Source organism: Parus major, chromosome 24 (assembly GCF_001522545.3).
Source record: "Parus major isolate Abel chromosome 24, Parus_major1.1, whole genome shotgun sequence".
Classification (NCBI taxonomy): Eukaryota; Metazoa; Chordata; class Aves; order Passeriformes; family Paridae; genus Parus; species Parus major.
Window position 1 is genome coordinate 1,479,667 of NC_031792.1, and position 22,688 is coordinate 1,502,354.

At 45.8% G+C, this 22,688-nt stretch overlaps 2 protein-coding genes across 3 annotated transcripts; both read right to left on the reverse strand.

Annotated features, from left to right (window-relative positions):
• Positions 1–1,106: 1,106 nt before the first annotated feature.
• Positions 1,107–15,684, reverse strand: BCO2 (beta-carotene oxygenase 2). 2 transcript variants are annotated; one of them, XM_015649778.3, is made up of 13 exons: positions 14,976–15,684; positions 14,100–14,192; positions 10,614–10,818; positions 9,506–9,717; positions 8,467–8,582; positions 7,034–7,136; positions 5,823–5,951; positions 5,542–5,702; positions 4,862–5,029; positions 2,877–3,014; positions 2,539–2,721; positions 2,070–2,180; positions 1,107–1,784 (listed from the first exon to the last, which is right to left on the reverse strand). In XM_015649778.3, the coding sequence occupies exons 1-13, from the start codon at positions 15,175–15,177 to the stop codon at positions 1,671–1,673; spliced, it is 1,935 nt and encodes a 644-aa protein (XP_015505264.1). In that variant the 5' UTR covers positions 15,178–15,684; the 3' UTR covers positions 1,107–1,670. The 2 variants fall into 2 exon arrangements, with proteins under 2 accessions (XP_015505264.1, XP_015505265.1); XM_015649779.3 differs by lacking the exon at positions 14,100–14,192 and having other exon boundaries at positions 14,976–15,681.
• A 2,504-nt stretch (positions 15,685–18,188) lies between these two features.
• TEX12 (testis expressed 12) lies at positions 18,189–22,682 on the reverse strand. The gene is made up of 4 exons (XM_015649785.3): positions 20,112–22,682; positions 19,546–19,651; positions 19,400–19,451; positions 18,189–19,138 (listed from the first exon to the last, which is right to left on the reverse strand). The coding sequence occupies exons 1-4, from the start codon at positions 20,208–20,210 to the stop codon at positions 19,000–19,002; spliced, it is 396 nt and encodes a 131-aa protein (XP_015505271.1). The 5' UTR covers positions 20,211–22,682; the 3' UTR covers positions 18,189–18,999.
• Between the last annotated feature and the right edge of the window lie 6 nt (positions 22,683–22,688).

Here is a 22,688-nt window from a genome sequence, read left to right on the forward strand (position 1 = left end):
CCCGGGATGCTCCAATCCCCCCCGGGATGGTTGTGGACAGAGCTGAAGGAATGCACCCCGGCAATAACATTCACAGAGTTCAAGCAGAGGAATCCTTAGTGTGGTGTTTGTCGGGAAGCTTTGGGAGAACGGGGAGAACCTGGATTTCTCAGCGCTGCAAGGGTTTGAATGTACATTCCCTTAATTCCTGGGAATTCCTGCGGAATCTGTCCGGTTGTCAGGGTGGGAAATCTCCAAGTCTCGGATCTCTGGGAGAGGAGCAGGCTCCAGAGCAGCTGCTGAGGTGGGCGAGCACAGCCCGTGTGCCCAGCCAGGCAGGGGCTGTGTGCTGGGGAAGCAGAGATTTAAACACGGCATTTTTGGGGACACAGCACGGCCTGGCTGGAATTCCCGCAAGGTCGCACCCGAGCCTCTCACCCCTTTTCGTTTCCCACCTCAACGAGAATAAATAAATAAAATTTAAAGAAAATAAAAGAGAACCAATGGTGCGTGAGGCCCATTAAACATTTCTTAGCATCGTTCTGGTGCCCGTCCTGCGGGTGCGCCTGGCTGGGGACAGGGGTGACATTGCGGGGATGTGACAATGACCCGGAGGCAGCAGAGAGGCAGGAGGCTGCAGGGCAGGGCTGGAACGGCAGGAACGGCAGGAACGGGAGCTGTTTGCCATCTAGTGGCTTCCACCAGCTCTGGCTGAGCCTCCTCTGCCTCCCCCAGAGCAGCGGCCCTGAGGTAAAATCCTTTTTCCTTTCCCAACACCTGTAGGGAAGGTGAAGGAAGGTCGGAGGAGGTAAAGCCTCAAGGGTGAAATCATTCAAATAACCCTTCAGGCTTCTCACAATTTAAAAATAGAACTGGAAGACTTCACTTTTCACCCACCTACACAGAATTCAGCAGCTGGAGGAGCCTGGGTGTCACTGAGGGCTGGGGTTTGTGATGCTCTGCTTAACCCCAGGGGACACCAAGGCCACACTGCAGCTCCTGGGTCTCCTACAGGTGTTTCCTACTGCTTGAACTGGGAGGAGGGCAGGAAGAGTCAGCCAGCAGAGCTGTATCCTGCTCTGGAGATGTGTCCCCCACATCTACAAGATTTTGTGAGGGCAGGGAAAGAAAGGAAAAAACTTCCCAAGGTTTTATTTGAGGGCACTGCTAAGGGACAGAAAAAAGCACAAGCACAGCTTCTGTGAGTGTCTGCATCTACCCTCTGGAGTCCAGCGAAGGCAACCTTGATGCAGGGGGGATTTCCTCCCCTCCACTGGGCCCATCTGTCACCTGTTGGGTTTTATTCCTCTCTTCTGCTTTACGTGTTTCAGCCAAAGTCACAGCCCTGAGCGTCGATGTTCTCTTCCCCTCAGAGCACACTGCTGCCAAAGGAAGGGGTTGATCACTTCAGCTCCCATTTTCTCCCTTGCAAGCCTAAACCTGGCATCCTTTGTGAGCTGCTGCTATGGCTGGTCTAGCAAGATAGTAAAAAACATGGAGATAAAGCAGTGGGCTGTGGGAGCAAAGGGGCTTCTGCCTTCCTCGGCTGTATTTTGTTAGGAATACAGGTTATGGTGGAGAAAAAGCAGTTCCTTCGTCCCAGATGTGATGGGAAGGTGGGAGGTGAAAGCAGCAGAGGTTTTTTCTGAGCCTGGCTGGGCCCTGAGTCCCAGGAGGTGCCCAGGAGCTCCTCAGTGGGCAGTGAAGATGCCGTGGAACCCGTAAGGCATTGGCACCTCGACTTCTGCTCGCCCCAGCTCCTGGAAGGTCTCTGCATCCAGCACGAGCAGGAAAGCACTTTGGTTCTGCAGGAGAAAGGCAGAGTGAGTGTCCAGGCTGAACCCTTTTCCACTGTGTTTGCACACAAAGCACCAAACCTGCAGGGCAGGAGCACTGAGAGCCGCAGGATCCATCAGGAAACACCGACATTCTGAGGAAAACTCCAGCTTGCACTGCCTGTGCTTGGCCATGACACAGCCAGGCACTCTGGGGGGCAAGGAACGACCTCCCAGCAAGCCTCAACTCGCTTTTGAGGTTTAGAAAGTGAATTAATGCTGTGTGACTTGGACAAACTGCTGCCAGCAAGTTACCTCAGTGGGGGAGACCACCACAGACAAGATGACCCCGCTGTCCTCTGCCGTGGCATTAGGCACTGGCACAAACACAGGCTCTGATGGGTAGGATCCCTCCTCCTGCCAAATCTAGCAAGGACAGGAACGTATGGATGAGTTTCAGGGACATATGGATGAGTTTCAGTTCATTAATACTTGTCTACTACAGTGAGCAGAGTTACAAGTGCTCCTCACAAAGGCACCTGGAAATACTCTGTGCTCCAAGAAACTTCAACATTTTAATTATTTATTGTTATTTTTCATTTCAGGAGTGTGATTCCATCCTCTCCTGTTTGGTGACTCTGCCATGTCCATAAAGTGCCAGGTGAGGGATGAAATTGGGAATCTCATCCCAAACCCACTTGGGCAAAGCCCTAAAGCCCCCAGTAAATGACACACCTGCAAACCCAGTTCAGTGGAAGGGCTCGATGAGCTGGCTTCACCTCACCTTGAAATTCTTGGTCTCCACATCAACCTTGATCAAGGAATCTCCAACCAAGTGGCCGAATCCACACCCGTAGAAGTAGCGGTACCTCCTGCCATTGCAGCGAGTGTAATTGATCTGGGGGAACTCCAGGCCCCCAACCTTCTCAAAGCCTTCAGGGTGCAGATTTTCGTGTGTGCACCAGACCTGGGAGAAACGTGCAGAAATGACAGCAGGCTTGGTTCAGCTCGGACAGGGCAGGAGAGCTGATCCCACCAGCCGCTGCACCAGTAAAAGTGGTTAAAGCTCTGAGGCACAGGGCAGGAGCTGCTGCATAAATGCATTTGTGGTTTGATACACACCTTGCCATCTGCACCTTTCACTGCCTTTGCCTGGGTGTAAGGCAGTGGGTTGAGGTTTTTCCCCACAGGTGTGTCTGAATCCACGTCCAGAGGGAGAACAAAGCGGCGAGGGAAAGCTCTGGGAACGGAGGCATAAACCTGTCACAGAGACAGAACGTGATGGTGATGGGCAGAGGACACACACTTCAGACTAAATGCACTTCTGGGGAGCAATTCTGAAGTTTTAGACACCCCTGAATTCTTTTTCTTTTCCTTATGTGTTTGACCAAGTTCTGGTAAGGTAAAGCACGGAACGGAAAGAAGAAGTTCCCTGCACGTTCCAGTAATTTACAGCAGAAACCAAAACCACAAGAATTAAAAGGGTCAGCACTGCCCTCAGAGTAATTAATGCTGTTGGTTATGCAAATCAGCCCATTATCGCCTAATCCAGCAGTGGGACAGACAGCACACTATGTTTTATTTAGTTAGAACAGGTTTGTGTTGCTTCACATCACTCTGTGGAGCAGGAGAGCACTCAGTGCTCTTCAGTGCCCAGAGTTACCCTGCAGGATTCCCTCTTCCACGCTCAGGTCCACGTGGATTCATGGCTGGAAGTCCAGGGAATGATGATGGATTTACCTGGGGAGCAAAGTGCAGCCCCCAGTGTGGCAAACTCAGCACCTTGAGAGGGAGAATTCCACCACTGCCACTAAAGCTCTGCTCAAGCCAACTTTATAACCCATCATATTCCCATATAAATAAAACAGATAAAAACCCTATTTTGGTGTCTTTCAGTTACTTCAACCTGCAACTCACCAGTTCAGTTGTGAAACTTCATTTGAATCACATGTGTTAATCCTGAAACCAGGTTTTCAAAACTTTTCTGGTTCATAGCCTAGCTGAGGAACTCTGCCAGACAAAACACTGCCAGGATTAGTGAGCAAGCAAATTTGGGGAAAGGAGACAAGCCATGCCCACACACTCCTGAGGCTTTTGTTGCCTTGTGAAGTTTGAGATTCTGTTCTGAAATGACTCCTCTGTGTGTGAGGGGTGAAGAGTGCTGGTGATGCCACTTGTCACTTGAAAAGGGTGTTGGAAACACAGGCTCGGTGTTGACACCAGGGCACCCTCAGCCACACCAAATTCCACCTGGGTTGTGCTCAGAGGAAGGACAAAATAAAAAAAGCTGGGATTAACACTCTGTGGTGTTTGAGTATGTTCAAAAAATGCTTGATAAAAGCCCCCAAAAAATTGGCAAAAGAAAGCAGAACCCGATGGGAGACATCTGTGCTCCTTTCAGGTCGGAGCTGAGCCGCTTCCAGACAGCTCAGGACTCAGACAGGGGAAGTTGAGCCCTGTCTGGACATGCAGCAGCCTCCCCAGCACGCTGGGCTTCCAACAAACACATCTGCAGGGCCAGAAACTGAAAGCACCCCCACTTTTCCCATGTGTGACCTATGCAAAACCATGCCCCTCACACGGCCTGAAAAGGGGCTTTTTACAGAGCTGGACACAATAAATGATTTATTTGAATGTGTCACTGTGAGGTGACCGTGGGGAACAGTGTAGGGGTTTCTGTGGTATTTGTGTTTCTGAGATTTTCATAAAAACTGCTCCTTTTATGAAGTAATACCTTAAAGAACAGGGTTCTTTTTTTCTTTTTCCATTTAGAAATCATGCTACAACTTATTTTGCATAATTTCTTGGGGGAAAATTGTATTACACAAGGATAAGGAAAATGAATGTCATTGAAACCAAGGTTTTAAACCAGAAATAAATTCTGCCAGGCTATGGAGCTCTGTGTCACACACAGAGCTTGAAGAGTTTCAAGGGCATGCTCCATGGAGAGGGATTTGAAAGGAGAGAAAGAATCAAGAGATGAACATTTCAGTTTTTATGGACTTGTTTATGTTCTCCATTGAGAACCAATGAATACCAACCCGAGCTTTGCTGCAGAAAAGCAACTCCTGCAGCAGATGCTGGGGGAGCAAAGGCAGGGATCTCACCTGGTCCAGCCCTTCCCCGCTCCTCCTCAGGTTCTGCAGCGTGTACAGAGCCAGGCTGGTGCCCTCGTCCTGGCAGCACAGGTCCAGCACCACGCAGCCCCGCTCCTCAAAGGCGTTGATTTGGTGGAAGGTCACGAAGGGTTTGGAGCACCACTGCCCTGGCAGCACCTGCAGGGACCACAGGACAGCTGCAGCTCCTCTGCAGAGCTCCAGCCTCACCTCACAGAGCTTCCTCCTCTCTCCCCCTCCATTTCAACCCCTCTCATCCCTTGGGCTTTGCCTTCTGGCCTTGTGCTCCCACAAAAGAGCTGCTTTAAGCCAGTAAGGAGCACAGTGGGAAGAAGAAAACCCAAAATATCAAGCAGCCCCTTGCTGTGTGTCTTTCCCAGGTTCTGACCTTTTTGTGCCCTGTGGTACCTGGGACCTGCATCTCAGTCCCTGTGCTGAAGACTTGTGAACTCCAAACTGCTTCTTCCTGCCTGTCCTTTTAGGGCTGGCAAGAAATGAATGAATGGAGAGGAAAATGCACGAAGAAATCCCATTTTTAACAGATCTACACTCCTGCTTTGCAGTCTTTATTGCAGTAACTTCTGGATTTTAAACTCCCCATGGCTGCTAAGTAGCACTTTTGGGATCTAAAGTTCCAGATGAGCTCCTGCAGGGGCCAAAGACCCCCTCACCTCCCCAGTGTGCTTGTTCACCACGTGGAAGTAGGTGTTGTGCTGAGGCTCCCAGCTTATCCCATCAAAAATGGCTTTCCCACAGAGCTTGGAGGTGATGATCTTCAAGAGGTTCAGCCTGAGGGGCTGCTCGATGAAAATGATGTAGTTCTCCGTCATCCCTGAGGAGAGAAGGAAGGAATATCACCCAAATATGAGGAGAGAAAACACCTCAAGGGCAGAGAGAACAGCACAGCCCTTTGTGCATCCCCAAATTCCCTGAGTTTGGGGTGGGATTTTACCGAAGCTGTGGTAGTAGGATGGCTTTGCCCTGTCCATGGGAGGGATGGAGCACAGCACCTTGGCTCCCTCCAACGTGTCCCCGTGGCCTGACTCCTGTGGGGGGACCCTGATGATGTTGTAGCTGGATCCTGGAAAGGGGAAAAGGTGTTCAAACCAAACTCAGGTTCTGCTCCTTCCTGTCCCCCAGGAACATCTGGAACCACCTCTCCCAAACTGAGCAGAAACCCAACAGGCAGTAAAACATTCTACAGAGGATTTATCTACCCAAAGAAAAACAAAAAACCAGGAAGCTTGAAAGGAAGTCCAAGGATCTTCTCAGCCTGGGAGAAAGCCAGCTCTGCCTGCAGTGCTCTCCTACAATAAAAGGGGCAGGATGAAAACCAAGCTCACAGGAAATGAAAACTTTGAGCCTTGGTGATGCTCATTTAATGAGCCTCAGCATATGAGCAGGAAAGGATGGAGCTTTGGAATAATAATAATAATAATAATAATAATAATAATAATAATCTAGAGTTTGGTGTGTCCAGCTGTGAAAGGCATGTGGTACAGAGCCAGACTCTGCTGAGGCCAAAATGAAATGAAAGCAGCAAGAATGAAAAATGGTCAAAACTGGGAAAATGTGGAGCTGGCCTGAGGGACTGCAGTAAAGGGCAGTGGCTGTTTTCAGATCCTCTGGAAAAGAAGGATTTCACACAGCTGACAGAGACAGCTCTGAGCAGCCATGTGGAAGGAACAGGATCCTATCAAGATGCTCAGAGCTCTGAGAAGAAGAAAAATATCCCATAAAATTCAGCTTGGCTGTAAGATAGCCAGGTGGCCAGAATAAATTCTATGTTCTCTCCTGCAAAAACCCTTATGGTGCTCATCAAAAGCCAATTATTGGAAGTGAAAATCATGTGACTAATTTCTTCAGGTTAAATTTCTTCAGGTGAGGCTTCAAAAGTGGATGGGACTTTAAAAATCATTCTCCTGTTTTCCAGCAAAGCTTGGGAGAGGAAGAGGAGAATTCACTGTATATTCAGGCCAAAGTCAGAAGCAGCTGAAACTAAATCCTGAGAGGAGCCAGTTTTATGGGACAGACTGACATTGATATTTTGACCCTGAAACAGCAATTCCCAGGTCTTTTTGGGAGTTTCTTCAACAGCTGCTCCTTGAAGCTGCACCAGGAGGAATTCTGGCCAAGAATCCAGCCTGGGCACGCCCACCTTACCGTGCTTCCCGTAGGAATTGCCCATGTTGTAGGTTGTCCCATCAGACTCGTAGTGGGGATGAGCTGTGGCCCCATTCACTGCAATAAACTTGCTCCAGTCCACCTGCAAATGCCAAAGATTTTCAGTCAGTGCAGAACTTTCCAAAGGGTTTTGTGGAAGTCTGAGGAAGAAGAGCAGATTTTATTGGTTATTAATAATGTGGGGTCTGAACTCCAACCTTCATTCTGCCTGCAGTCTTCCTGAAATCTTTGAAAATAAGGATATTTCTCTATCAGTAACACAGGACTAAGAGCAGCAGACATTCCTTGGAAGAGACAGATGTTCCTTATGGTACCAGTGCTGACACAGTGGGAATGTTACCCATAATAAGCACGGGCAGATGTGTGAAGAGACAGAAACTGCCCCAAAACAATCACCAAGAGTTTTGTCACTGGAAGCTCAGAAAACCAGGTCCTGTTAAGGCATCTCCAGCTGGAGAGTTTAAATGTGAAACCACCCCTACCATTTCTTCACTCAGCCAAAAAAAATACCAGCCTGCACCTAAATAAAAATAGCATGAGGGGATTTAATTTCATTTGATGACAAGATGATTTAACAGAGCTGAACCTAAAAATCCCCATGTTTCTTTTCAATGGCTGAATTCTGGTTTACAGACAGATCAGTTGGCAAATCACTCAGAATACCTCAGTGGCTTTGCATCCAATTTATTCAGTTCTCACTGCTGATCCTGCAGGGAGGGCTCCCTCAAGGCCTGAGGGATGCTCTGAGCAGGTGTTTTTGGCTGTCAAACAGACCCAGCAGTAAATACTGATTTTGGAAGGGCAGAATCCTCCCTCAGCCCTTCTCAGAGCTGTCCAGTCGAAAGCCCCTCTAAGGGTGCAGGCAGACGTAGCTGATGTCCTGTCACATCCAGCCACGCTCCTGGGAGAGGATGCACAGGACACAGGGGAAAACTTCTCTGATGTTTTGGTCATTTCCTAGCAGGGGGCAGGAAATCAAGTGGCAGCTGAACCACCCCTTTTCAACAGAGGCTTTGATCAAGGGCAGCTTTGGAATGTACAAAGCTTGAGGTGTAAAAAGCAGATAAAGGGAATTGATATGAAAGCAAAGCACCGGGGAAAAGGCAGATGTGAGATAAGCAATGTTCACTTTTTCTTGTACACAGGAAAAAGTTGTCTCCTGCTCTGCTGAGAGGTGCAGACAAGCCCAGGCAAGCAGGGAGAGCAGAGGAGAAATGATAGCTGTTCCCAGCTGGGCAGTGACTGCACCTCCATCCCCGAGAGCTGCCTTGCTGCTGCACAGGCTGTGAGGAACTCAAAGGAGAGATGCTGCTGGTCCAGACAAATTCCTTTGGGATTGGAACTCCCTTGATCCAGCAAGGTGTGGCTCTGCACCATCTCTAGCCCAGCTCCCTTAGCCCACCTGCCCACACCTTTTCCTTCGTTTCCAGAGTCTCTGGATCCACCTTGTGCATGAAGATATTCTCACTGCTGACGTAATAATCTCCTTTGTACAGCACATAGTTCACATTGGCGTTGTCGCTGGGCTCTGAAACAGAAATCCCGGAGTTGTGCACAGCTCTGTGCAGCTCATGTCACATTATGGCAAGTTAGACGTGTTTAAACAAATAAACCCATTTGCAGTGACATTAATCCCTGCGTGATTGATTGGAAATATCTCACTAATCTACAAAGGGAAACTGTGCGGGTGAAGCTGGGTTACAGGGACGAGGACAGGGATGGAAATCACTGCTGGAGCTGGGCAAAGGCAGATGGGGCATGTGGATAGGTCTGGAATGTCCTGAGGGAGCTGGGGTGGGGATTTGGGGGATGTCACCATGAGTGAAGGTGTGAGCACCTCGGGAAAGGCCAGATGCCATGGCAGGAGGGGAGAGGAGAAGCAGAGGATGGTCACTCTCGAGCTGTGAACTTGGGGCCTGCGCTGCTTTTCCTGGGGAACACTTTGCTTGCATTTAAGCCTCTTTCTTCCCTGACGTACACAGAATCCTAAAGGTACTGGAACTTCCATTCCTGTGCAGCACCATCCCTCACCCTACTCAATAATCTCCTGCCCCTTAGTCCAGGAAGGGAGGGATTAGCCCACTTACCCTACAAGCTTAGCAAGGCAAGGCGTTTCAAGGACAAAGCTGTGTCTCAGGTAGAACATCAGGGTGTAATGCTCATTATCAGCCCTGCACAGGTTTTTCTCTAGGGGAGAACTTTCTTTGGGAAATTTGCAAAAAAGATCCAGGATTGAGCAAGCTGAGGTGGCATTAAAACATTAAACTCTGCCTGCCCCCGCTGAGGCTGACACCAATTTGCATAATTTTGGCGTTTGGGTCATATTCTAAGAAAAACACAGGCTCGCAGAAAGTCTGTCAGACTTCCTCACACCTCCCTTTCCACCTAACCACAAGTTCCTCCAAGAAAAATCTCACAACACTTTGCATTTTTTACTGAAACCACTCTTACGTGGCGGCTCAAATCGGGACAGGAAGCGGCCGAAGATGCTCTTGCACGGGTCTGGCATGGCCAAGGTGCCGAACTCGGAGGCCACGATGCGATTGTGCTGCCTGTTCCTCAGGTAGGAGCTGCTCTGCAGGAACCTGCTCCTGTAGGTCACCCTGCCATGGGCCAGCTGGAACTGGTGCAGCAGGGCCATGCCATCAAACCAGTGGTTAAACCTTCCAGGAGAGAGGAAAAAAGGAGATTAAGGGCATTATACGATGCTCTGTGAGGTTTATTGATGTTTGTAAAAGCTGATTCCCAGATCCCCTGAACTGTTAACCAGGATTTGTTTGGGAAAACACCTGAATCAAACAAAAAACAAAACAAAACAAGAGTATTTGCAGCTGTGGGATGTGATGTCTTGAAGGTTTTTTGGGAAATAATCTACACAGCCACTCCTGCACAGGGAATAGAGTTTGTGCTGTTCTGTACAACATTATCAATTATTACTGCACACCCAGAGGGCTCGAGCTGTCAGCTTCTTGCAGGATGCTACTGTCTCCAAACCCAGGAATTTGTCAGACTCCCAGGACACCTGATGCTCTGACTCTGGGAATGTGGGATCAGCTTTGGCCAGTTGCTGCCATCAGCTGAATTTTCAGTTACTAGAATGGCACATTCCAAGCCACAGGGACTAAGTGACTTCTGGGAATATTTTAATAGATTATTTTTAAAACTAGGTGGATTTGCTTCTAAAGCAGCTCACACCATTTGGTGCAACCAACTCTCCAAATTCCTGCCCTGGATGTCAGAGTGCTCGGGGATGGGTTAGGATAGAGGATAGAGGACCAAAGCTGGGGATGTTTTAGTCCCCATCCCACCACGGTGACGGGGTGAGAGCCCCCCTGACTCAGCCTGGGTGACTTCACCCTTCAGCTCCTCTTGCAGGAAGTGGGAGCTCCCAAAGGAGGGGGAAACTGCTCTCAGAAGAGTGACATCAATATTTCTTCCTTCCCTTACGCAAAAAGAAACTAAAAGATGCTCTAAATAGCGATGAGGGGGGGTTTCCCCTTCAGGTTTAAGCAGAGATCAGGCCAGAACCATTTAAAAAATGAATTTAATGGAGACTTACTTGTCATTGCCAAACTCAAACTTGCCAGGACCATTCCTCAGCAGATTTCCATTAATCCATTTGGGAATGTGTCCTTTGATCTTGGCTGGGATGGGCTCAGGGGTCTCCTCCATGTTCTGCACTAAGGGGGAGATGCATTGCAGCCCCCTGGGTCTGTGGCAGAGGATTTGCTCCTTGGATGGGCTGGGCAGGTAATTCTTAAAACCTGCAAAGAGAGCACGGAGACCAAAAAGCAGGGAATTGAGATTTTTCACTGGAATAAAGTGACAAATGCTGGATCTTGAGATTGGCTGCCAGGGAGAAGAGCATTCAGCACCTGCAAGCAGCCAAGTTGTGGTGGATACTCAAGGTAAGGCCACAAAACCCAAGGTACATACACAGGGAGCTGAAAATCCTGTGGATTTTACTCTGCTCTAGTTAATCCACAAGAGACACCGGTTCTGCAGCCCAAAGGAGGTAACAGAATGCAGGATGATAGAAAAAGATGGTAACTTTTCCTTTAATCAAAGACATTTATATTTAGATTTAATTTCATAAATGAGAAAAGAAAAAAAACAACAACAAACTGTGATCCTAAAAAAATGGAAGAACACAAACGAAACTGAGCCAAAGTCCATCTACAGGTTTTATTTGGCAGGGAAATAAGCAGAGAAGGATGATTTGTGATGGAGCCTCCGGTTTGGCTGCAATAACCCCATTCCCAGTCCTGGGTGGAGAACAAAAGCTCCAGGAGAGCGCGCAGTGATTGGAATGCTGTGAGCTCCCGGTGATGCCAGTGTTTGGCTCCCATAGCCTGGTTTGCAAAGCCTCATCAACACAAGGATTGTTTTAGCAATCCATTTAGCTGCAGAGGTGGATTTACCCGGGGGTGCCTCCCTGCCCAGGCTGGCACCTGCCCATGCTGCCCTCAGTGCGGCCGCTTTGCTGCTCTCCCGAGCCCTCGGAGTGTGGAAGCAGCCTGGAGCTGCTGAGCACTGAGCTGGGAGTGAAATTCTGCTCAAAAAGGACACATGGCAGCCAGAACTCCATCACCCAGGGCTGGTGCAGGCACCACACACTGAGTGGAGTCCAGGCTGTTACTGAATTCAAGCTGATTTTTTGTCCCTCAGCACCGCTGCTTCTGGCCTACATCCTTTAATCTAAGTGCCCAAGTGTAGCTGCTGCCCGGTTTCCCTCCTCTGAAACCCTTTGCTCAGCATCTCCAGAGGAAATCTGCTGCTTCAGCCAGAATATCTGCAAAAGAGCTGAGCTGGCAGGCAGAACCCTTCTGAGCTTGTTTCTCCACACAAAAACACCCACAGGTTGGACGTTAGGATTGCAGGAAGGTAAAATGCAAGATTCCAGTGTAACTCTCCAATCTGCCAATCCTCAAATCCTCCTTTAGATCTCTGAAGGGTTTGCAGAAATGCAGATTGGGTTTGCTAAGGTGCAAAATATGCCTTAAAGAATGAGAGGAACACATCTGTAAGGAGATATTTTGCATCCAAGCAGAAACAAAGCTGGCATGACTCAGGATGGGCACTACATTGAAACTTCCTGGAGAGCGCTGTAAATGGAAATTTTGGAATGATTCCACAAAACAGCCTGACCAGGGCTGGGAAAGACCTCCTGAATCCATCCCTCCCGACTGCTGTCACCAGAATTCTTATATATGAGAACTCTGTCTTGAAAATTATTATGTCTACAGGCATTTATTCCCTCTTTGGGTAACTGTTCCTTGTCCAGATGATCAGGAAAATGCTTTAATTTACCAAAGGGCATTATTCTTGTTTTTCTGGCAGCTCTGGTGTGTGGTTTTGGTAGTTTTTTCATCTTTGTGTTGTATTTAGGGTGAGGAATGATATCACTTCCTAAGCTAAGTAAGCCAAGTTCTTTTTATTTTCCTTGTCCTGTGATAACCATTCACGTGATCATCTCAGTAATCCGTGAAATCTGATCTAGTTAGAATTCATCTCCTTAGAATTCATTCCAAGGCATCCCCTATGAAGTGGAGTTTCAATAGAATGGACTATAAACAACTGGAATATTTAAGGGAATGCCCCAAACCCAGGCCAGAGAGGGAGAAAGAAGCACACAAAGGAATGGATTATTTTTTTTCATCACACAAATGAGCTGAAGATCCTGGCAGGCAGAAATGAGCACAAAATGGGAACAAATCCCAACACTAAGGTGAGCCAGAACAGAAGCTTCCAGAAACAAGACAAGTCATTGCACACAATTCTCAATAGCTAGGGGGAGGGAAGGCATGCAAGAAGAAAAAAAAAAAAAAGGAATCCTACATATCTTCCCTATTAAACAAAAACAGATCTGAGTAATAACTGTTAACTGCACTTTGAATGCACGGAGAACGTGGAATGCAGAAAACTCCACCTCAACACTGTTCCTGAGTAATTCCAAAAAAGGCGTTTCACCTTCAGGGGAAAGCTCAGTCATAAATTAAAATGTTGTAACATCCAGCTCCCCAAGAAGGGACCAATCGCTTTCTGATGAAGGCAGAAGACAGACTGGTTTTTAATGTTAAACGATATGTAAATAGCATTACTCCTTCTGTTCTGGCCACGCTCTGAGATGGGAGAACTCGAACCCACACTTAAAGCCATACAGTCCCACTGGGGCTCTCTGTGTGTGCTTGAACATCTGGAAATCGGCACAAGATCACAACCTGCCCTCTCAAAAGCCTCATTTCTCCACCGTAGTTTCCATCCTACCTCAGACTTTCAAACACAGCCGTAAGGTCTGTGTCATATCCGAGCAGAGGCAGTGCCAAACACGGAGCTGTAACTTTCCACCGATCTTTTCTAACACAGCAGGCAGTCACTGTAGAGTTATCCCTTTGTTCAGCTCCTGTTTCCCTGCCATGATTTCACTGCCCAGCACAAACTGACAGCCCAGCATTGATTATTTGTTGATTGTTTATATCCAGAAATGGTGGGATGAAGGACCAGGCTCTCAAAGAGAAGGCTGCTGTGGGTGCAGTCTCCGTGAATCAGACATTAAACTGCACTTCAACACCAGTGGGTGGGACGTGAAATCCTTAATGGTGGGTGGCAGAACCATGGGAGTCATTTTCTAACACTGGGATCACATGGGACAGGACAAAGCCATTTTGATTTTAACCTACAGGTTCAAACCCAAGGCTCAGGAACCACCGCTCCATGCTCATTCTAATTTTTTTACTCAGAAGGACATCCAGAATTAAAGGCAAAATTTAGCAAATACAATGTTCATTATATTCTTTAAGGAGGGAGAGTGGGGCAAGAATTCTGTCTTCCCTGAGGATCATTCAAACCGGGAATAATCCTCTAGCACAGGCTGCGTTTTGTTCCCTATAAAACACAGATTGGCACAACACGGAAGCAAAGCAGATTCCCCCGACCCCCAGCCCAAACCAGAGCTGTGGATTTGTGTCCTCTGGACTCCAGCCTTCCCCGGGCTTGGAGCCCTGAGATCCCACAGGGATTTCTGAAGGGAAAGTGCAGCACTTGCCTTGGGAGTGCCGGGAAGCGCCCGTGCTGGGCTCCTTGTTCCATGCAGCCGCTTGGTTCCCCATGGCCAGGGGCTCAGGCACCCAATTCCTCGCTAACAGCCAGGGGAGCACAGGAAAACAGGAAAGAAACGACAGAAAACACCAGGGGAAAAATAAATGGAGAGAAAGAGCAGGGGAAAGCTCAAAGGGAGGAAACGAGAAAGGTGAGAGTGAACTCCAGAATATGAAATAGCTGTTGATTCCCCAGCAGAAACAGAGTCTACACTTTGGGGTCTTCTGGTGGCACAACAAGGCAGATTTGAGATTTTTTCAGCTCTTTGGATACCTCGGAAGCAATTTACCTCTGAATTTAAAGGGCACAAAAACACCACTACCATCAAAAAGCTGAAATTCCCGTGAGGTTTGCCATGATTTTTATTGGCTCCTAATTTCTGAAAACAGGCAAACAAATAAAACAAAGAAACGAAAAAACCCCAACAAAAAGCAGCTGAAGCTGTGCAATGATGGCACAAAGCGCAGAGTCAGGCTGTGATGCAAAATCCTTTGGGGCAGTTCACCACTCGCATGTTCGGGTTAAAGCCTCGGCACCGATGCGGCTCCGAAGAATCCTCTCCCTGCCCACTTCCAGCTGGCTCCCTCGCACAGAGAATCAGCTGAGTGCTGCTTTTCCAGCTCTAGACCATCTGTATCTGCTGTAATCCTTGCCTCTCCCGTTTATCCATTCAACAAACAACGCTTTCTGCCATCTAACAAAGGCTTCAGATCGCTCCGTTGCGAATTCCCGACAATAGGAATTGTTCTGCCGACCCGTGTCAGAGGCAGCAGCCCCTTTCCGAGGGGACGGGATGAAAGGGATCGTTTTTAACGCGTTTTACCTGGAATGAACTGCATCAAAGACCAGAGGAAATGCAGCAGGTGAGCGAGCAGGAGGCTGGCGGCGGACAAAAGGATTTTGGCGAACATATTGCGGCGGGCAGAAGGCATCGGCTCGGAGCGGCCGGGCGGAGGTAGCGGTGTCAGGGCAGCGAGCAGAGGAGGCAGCGATGGTCGGCAGAGGTGAGCGCTGTCTCTCATCATCCTTTCACAATAAGAGCCGTGCCCGCAGCAGCGCCCGGCCCGTCCTGCCCGCTCTGCCCGCGCTGCGCTCCGCGGCCCGGGGCGGCTCCGGCCGGTCCCCAGCGCTCACCTGGCCCAGGTGAGCTGCCCCAGCCTGCGAAATGCGCTCCAGCCACGGCAACATGAGCGAGAACAGGATGTGGATCTGTGATCACAGCAGCCAGAAATCCCCGTCACCTCGTGTTCATCTCCCAGAAAATACTTGGGGTGAAGAATAGTTTTGATTCAAAACCTGAGGAGGAGTTTTGCACCTTAATGGATCGCGGGGTTTCGGGAATATTGGTTGTCTCGGCAGATTCCACCCCCAAAATCCAGCAGGATGGGCCGTGCTGTTCCCAGCAGAGCTGGACAGAGGACACACCCTTCCCTTCGGAATGCCAGCAGCGAGCTGTCAGCGCTCTGGAATGGTGCTGAAAACATCGATTTCGGGTCATTAAGCAGCTCATAAAAGCTGCGCTGTGCCTGGAGAGGGAGCAGGGCAGCGGGCACAGCACTGCAGGGAGCCCGCTCCGCACACGGATTAATTCTCATCCAAAAACTGCTGCTAATTAAGCTGATTTCTTCCTTCCAGCATTTCTAGAACTCCTCTCTTATTATGCCCTCCCTTGAATTGTGCTTTCTTTCAACTAACCCAAGTGCTTCAGCCTTTTCCCATCTTTTCACAGCTCTTTAATATTTCCGGTCTCTGGAAATCTTGATTTCCACTCGGCCGTTCATCTTCTTGAGATTACAGTGAATTTTTCATGTATGTTATTGATGCATTTATGACTTCTAGTTTGCTACTCTTTAAAAAAAAAATGGGTTATATCCTCTGAAGTCCTTTTTCTAAATAATTTGAGATAATGTGGAATAAACAAAGCTGGTAGTAAATCACTATAAAATATTACATAGGCTGATCTATGAAGAAGAAAAATAATATTCATTGACTTCTTAAATAATTTGTTTGTCCCTACTTACTGATTGCTCTTATTTTCTATACCATCATACACAATGGTGTCAATGACCTTGTCCCAAGCCGTACCCACTGGTAATTTTTCCATATTAAGCCAAATATTCTCATTAAGGATTTTTTTAAAAAAAAAAAAAAAAAATATTATCCATGTCATAGTTAAGAAATTTCTTAGGCTTTTTCAGGCTATTTAGGCTGACTGAGCCTAAATCTTTGCCCTCCTTTTTTTTTTTTTTTCTGGCTGTTCCCCTCATGATGCAAAATGCCCATTCTGTTCTTTTCCAGTGCCACCTTCAAAGACAATTCAAAGGTCAAACCTTCTGCCATTAGCAAAACTGAATTTTGATTAGTTCTGGACAGAATGTCCTGAGCCTTAAACACCTCTAATCCTTACTAGATTTGGTCTTGTTCTATTCTGACCCACATTTATCCTAAAAGGCAGTTTCATTTTAAGTAAACAGTCAAAATTAGCCTTTTCTCAGGAAATTCACTGATTATCTAAATGCATTATCTGTTATTTCCCATTTTTAGCTTTTAGATAACAGAAGAGCAATGAGAGGAACTGGGTTTTTCATCACTTACACTTTCCAGCCTGTGAAGAAATTCACAGCAAGCTCAGAAATGCAAAGGCTCAGTGTCAAGATGCCCTTGACTCCAAGAGGGTCGGAACTTCGTCTAAGATGCTTCCAGATTTTTAAAAAAAATCCATTTATATTCTGTTACTGATCTGTCATCTTAGACGTGCTTGTTAATTTATAGGCTGGAGCTTAAACGAGGAGGGGAGAAGCTTAAAAGAAAACGTAGTTACCAGCTGAGCTTTGCTGATCAGATTTAGCTGCTTTAAAGCCAATTAATTTTCTGTCCAAACCTCCTGCAGTAAAACTGGAAAGCGGATAGGGATGGGATGGGTGCCAGGTGGGTTTCATGAGGAGCTCAGGGACAGCATGAAGGAGCCTTTAGTGTCAGAAAAGAAGAGAAAACTTCTTTTGCTTCTCCCAATAAACACTGAAATCTGTAAGAGGGGCAATCAGCAGCATCAGTCGTGGGGTGGATGAGTTGTAGTCAAATAGGAAAGCGATAAATTTTAATTTTTCAATGGTTTAGAAGGAAAATCGTGTGTAATGAGTGTGTCCATATATTGAGATACTGACTGGAGCACTAAAGAGCAGCCAGGAGAAAAGTGCTCTGTATTTCTGGCCAGCACAACAATTACGGAAAACTGCCTTTAAACAGGGAGAGATAAATGTGTGATTAATATATTTCCATTGCTGAAATATTATTATATGAAATTTATATTATTATTGCTGAAATATCCGTCGCAAGAGGAGAGGCTGACTTATTTTCAGTGGAAGTTTTAAACTTTTTGAACTCACCATTTCAAGCCTAAACTCTATAAAACAGATATTTAATTCATTTTAGGGTAGATGTTCCTCAGTAATTAAATTTGTGTACCTTTCCTTTATTACTCATAAATAACTGTGGATAAATGTCTGAGTTCAGGCCCTTGGCAGACATCATTTGGAAACTCTGGGTTGTGCCATCACTATGGATGAGTGTGGATTTTACAAACACCCAGCACAGCATTTTAGAAAATGTCTGTTCCTAGATCTTCTCTTTTTCTCCCACATTTCTCTCTATAAACAGAGAAGCGTGAGAATATCAGGGGAAAAACAGGAGACTGCTAAATATGATGCCAGAGCAGTGGTGAGACTTTGGAAAGCCTTTAGATGCTAAAGATGCAGATAGGCACCTTACGGGATTTTCCAAAATTCCTAAGCATGTAAGGCGCTTACACCATGCTTAGGCACTTTGAAAATCCTGCTAAGGACATATCTGCATCTTTAGGGATCTAAATCTCACCCTACATGTCCAGTTCCTCTCATTCTTTGCTTTAAATCGTGTCGCTGTGACACGTAGCACATTCGGCTTTGAGCTCAGGGAAGGGGGAAAGGAGGGAGGATTAGGTCTGAGAGGATTTCAAGAGGAAATCACTGCACACCACTGGGGTAAAGATGGAAATATATCTTGTTCCAGCACTTTATTACGAGCCCCACGCTTTGTACAAGTGATCCTTTGTACATTTCATGCTTCATCTTTTTTTATTTTTAACAGAGTCGGATGACAAGAAAGGAAAAGGGCTCAGTGTTCTCAGAAAAACTGAGGATCAGCAAACAACTCATGTAGCCCAGTAACAAAATAACATTGTACTTCCAGATCATGTTGACATTATCTATTTATTTATTGGCATCAACAGCAAAGCTTTGATTACGTTTTATATCAACATGGCCTTGAAAAGTAACACATGTGCCAGTACTACAATGCATTTGAAATTAAATGTCTCAAAGTTCTTTATAGAATTCTCTTATTTCTAAACTGATCTTTTCAACCTGTTTTCATTCTGAGGCCAAACGAAAATAACATTGCAAGTATATTCTACTAAGATGTTATCAAAAAACATTTTTTAAAGTAGCAAGGAAGAAAAAAACCAAAACATAACCAGGAAGTGGTTAACATGAAATACTCTGAGGTCATTTTCCACTTACATCATAAATATCTGTGTTTCACAGAAATGTTTTTTTGCTATGTTTAATGGGTTTACACGGCTTAATGTCATAGTCCCTTGAGTTACAGGATTTAAAACAGATATTCAGAGTTGTTTTTATTAACCACCACTACACTATGTATTTAAACAGTAAGTAGCTGCTAAACTTGTTGGCAGTTTCCTGAACTGACAGAAATATTTATACAAGAAACAGACATCACAACACTCTTCACAGTTTGTTTTCATGCACAAACACGACTTTGGCTCTGCACTTCTGTAACTCCATTTAGCTTTACAAAGTATTGGCAATGAGAGCGAATCTCTGTTTCAGTTTCTCTCTTTTCTGCTTTAAGTGGTTCTCTGTGGCCCTGGCTTCGTTTAAGATCTCATCAAGTTCCTGGACATAAGAAGAATCCAATGTTGTTCTTGCACTAAAGTGAAAAAATCTGTAGTTAAAATCAGTGCTAATGCTGTTAACTTTCTCACTACTTTTATGTTTTTATTAAAAATGGGTTGTATATCAATACCCAGTTTCTGACCAAATTAATCCTCTGTTGTAATAAAAAACAGTGTTTTTCTTTCAAGATCTGTGTTTGGCAGTAGCACTGTTAATTTCCCTAAACTGCAGCCACCCATCCATCTTAGCTAGACAATTTTAGAATTGCCGTGCAAATAGTACAAAATTAACTTGCCTTATAACATCAGCATATTTTGTTAACAAGTTATTCATTTCTTTGTTCACCTCTGTTAAGAGAGAAAAAAATAAAGATTTTATTTAAACATCTGGAATAATCTCAGCATGAAATTAGGTCATTCCGTACTTAATTTAATACATCACCATTTAAAACCTTTTCCAATGATTCAGTCTTGGAAAGGGACTGCAAGTCGTCAGAAGGAGCCAAATCTGTTTTGTCAGACAACTGAGGATTTTCTGAAGCTTCATTCTAACAAAAGAGCACATTAGGAAAAACACAGCTTCTAAGATTTAAAACAAACTTTGCACAGAGCTTAGCTGAGAGAAGGAAGAGGTTTAAAAAGATCTTGGGGGTGTTTTTGGAGAAAACGCAAGTGGTTTCACAGCATCGTGAGCATCTTGGGGAGTAGGTGGGAAGACTGAGATCTCTGTGTGTAAACACATTTATTTATATATATGCACATATGTTGCATATACACCTCAGTGAAAGCTGGTGTACTTCAGAAGCTCACTCTCGAGAAGTTCTGCATAAATATCTCCCAGTGCTTACCCAATTTTATTTGGCTTCAAGCCCCCAGAGGAACCATGATTTCTGCACAGTAAAAAGTCGTTTATGTTTCCCCAAACCTCCCTAAAGTGCCGTGGATCTCTGCTCCTTCAGTCTAGAGGACATGTTATAGGGGGGTCCTTCCCCACACAGCACTGCTCACCTCCATCTTTTTGCTTTTATTTCTATTCTTATCTGCCTTTTTCGAGTTGCACGCCATGGCTGCCTCAAGGAAAGCACGCGGTGTTTGCTGAGCGCTCATGCTGGCAGCGTGTTTAAATAAAAACGTGTAAAACCTGCAGCTGGTTCGCCTGCAAGGGCGCTCCTGGCACAACCCCTCAGAGGAGCTGGAGACGGCGGGGGGATGGCGGGGAGTCCCGGGCCAGCCTAAATTCGATATCCGAGGAGGTTTAGCCCTTCCCGATGCTCCCAGAGCCTGAGGGCACCACGGCGTCCAGGAGGGACCCCCGGCCTCGCGGCTTCCCCTTCACGCGAGCCCGGGGCGGGCCCGGGCCTGGAGAGGCCGCGACGGTGGGGACAAGGGAAAAGGGACAAGGGGCGAGAAACGAGCGAAAAGGGGAGAGAAACAAGAGACAAGGGACGAGAAAGAAGGAACAAGGGACGAGAAAGAAGGAACAAGGGACGAGACACAAGGGCCAGCCGCTCCCCTCAGGGCTGGCAGCGCCTCCGGAGCCCGGGCCGGGCACGCTGACAGCACCAGGAGCGGCGCGAGGGAGCGGCCCCGGCCCGGGCGGTTCAATTAATTAAAGCTTTAAACAACTCTTTAATCATTTCCCTGGAAGCCAGGTTTCACTTTCTAAGCGAAATCCTTGGAATGCGTTTGACGCTTTGAATTTGTCCGCCTCAAAGCACGAGTCAGAAATGAGTGCAATCTGAGAGACCAGGCACTAAAACGAGTAACAACACTCAAATGAGTCACCACTAAACGCAGCACAAAAATGAGTAAAAATGTTGCAGACAGATAGAGATATTATAAAAGAAAGTTTTTATATAATATGGTTTAAGACCTGCTACTCCAAATAGCAACTTCTAAATTTCCATGCAAAAACAACCTTAGGAAGGAAAAGCCAGTTAACACAGCAAATTATTCTGGTTTCACCTATGAGAAACAAGAGATCTGTCCCATCAGAATCAATAAAAAAGGTATGTAAACATCTAAATAAGAAAGAGTTTTAGCATGTACACACAAAACACCTTTTAACCAATAAGAAGCAAAAATATTACTAGCCGATCAAAGTTGCACACAGTCTGTAAAACCTGTGTAAAATTGAATTACGTAAATAAAAAATTAACTTTTCCTACATGAAGGAACTAAATCCCAGCTAAGCTGTTAGAAAAACTAAAAACACCAAAATGCATAAAGGCTCTAAAATGAGTAACACCAACACAACAAATGGCTGCAAAGAGCATTTCTCTCTCTCTCTCTCTCCAAAGAATAGAGAATAAAACTGTATTTTCCCTAGGCTGTTTCACTTCTGTAGGGGAATTATATCTTTGTTCATTACAGTGAAATAAACCATTGCAAGATCTAAACTGATGTTAATGTTATGCTATATGATGTGATTGCATTATGATATGTTGTTTTATGATATGCGACTTAAGATTTGATATGTGATGTTATGTAGAGTTTGCCTCTGACTTGGGTTTTTTTCCTCTTTTTTCTTTATTTTCTTTCTTTTTCTATCTTCTGTTTTGTAGAGAGGAAAGGACTTAAATCTCATATACATAATCCAAATAGGAAGTTAGAATATCAGCATAAGAAATCAAACTGCTGAAAGAACAAAAAACTAACTAATTCCTCAAAGTAGAAACAACTTTTAATAAGCTTCCATGGCCCACTTCATTTAATTATCAGTTATTTCATAGGTAATTATGTTATTAGCCTGATTATCTAAACATTAAGAAACAGAGTTGACAACATGTTAGGAAAATGTTATTGAGATGTTTACTTAATTATGTCATGGTAAAATTTTCATTTTCATTATCTTATGGATATGATATTCTATGAATAAAACTCAGACTAAAAATAACATTAAAAGATAATTATCTAAGGGGAGAGAGTTCATTCTTACTGGAGTTCCAGTTCCTTTAAAATTGGAGCAAAATTATCTAAGCCATTACTTTAAAAGTAGTCACAGATGCTCTAAGATTGGAGATATTAAATTCCAGGAGAAATTTAATTTTAAACTGTACCACAAAAGCTATTGTATGGGTTAGATCCAGTCCTGAAAAATGCAAATATGTGCACAAAAGAGAAGGAAATGCCTTTTATTCTATGTCATCAATGAACTAAGGCTCTCAAAGGCTGTCATAAAAGACCAAGTCCTCCTTCCTGATACCTTTGTATGGAATATCAATAGGCCAAAAATACTAGTTCCAACCGAAGGCAAATGAACAGCTGAGAGAATGTCTTGGGGACTTGGGTTTGGTGTGGGGATTTGGGGTGTTTTTATCATCCACACAACTCGGGGCTCTTCAGTTTCCATAGAAACAGCAAATCCAGGCATGGAGATGGAACAAATTGGGAAATTATTCATTCCCAAGCTCACTGCCCTGGTTTTTAGGGCCTGTCCCAGCACTGCGGCTCCAGCGTTTGCTGCTTTCAACACTCCCCAAAGGCAGTGCGGGCTTTTCCTCCACCCGTGCCAGCTGTGCTGCCCTAAGGGCTGCGACATTCCTCATCCCACTGCTGCACTAATAGCACGGGACATTCCTCCCC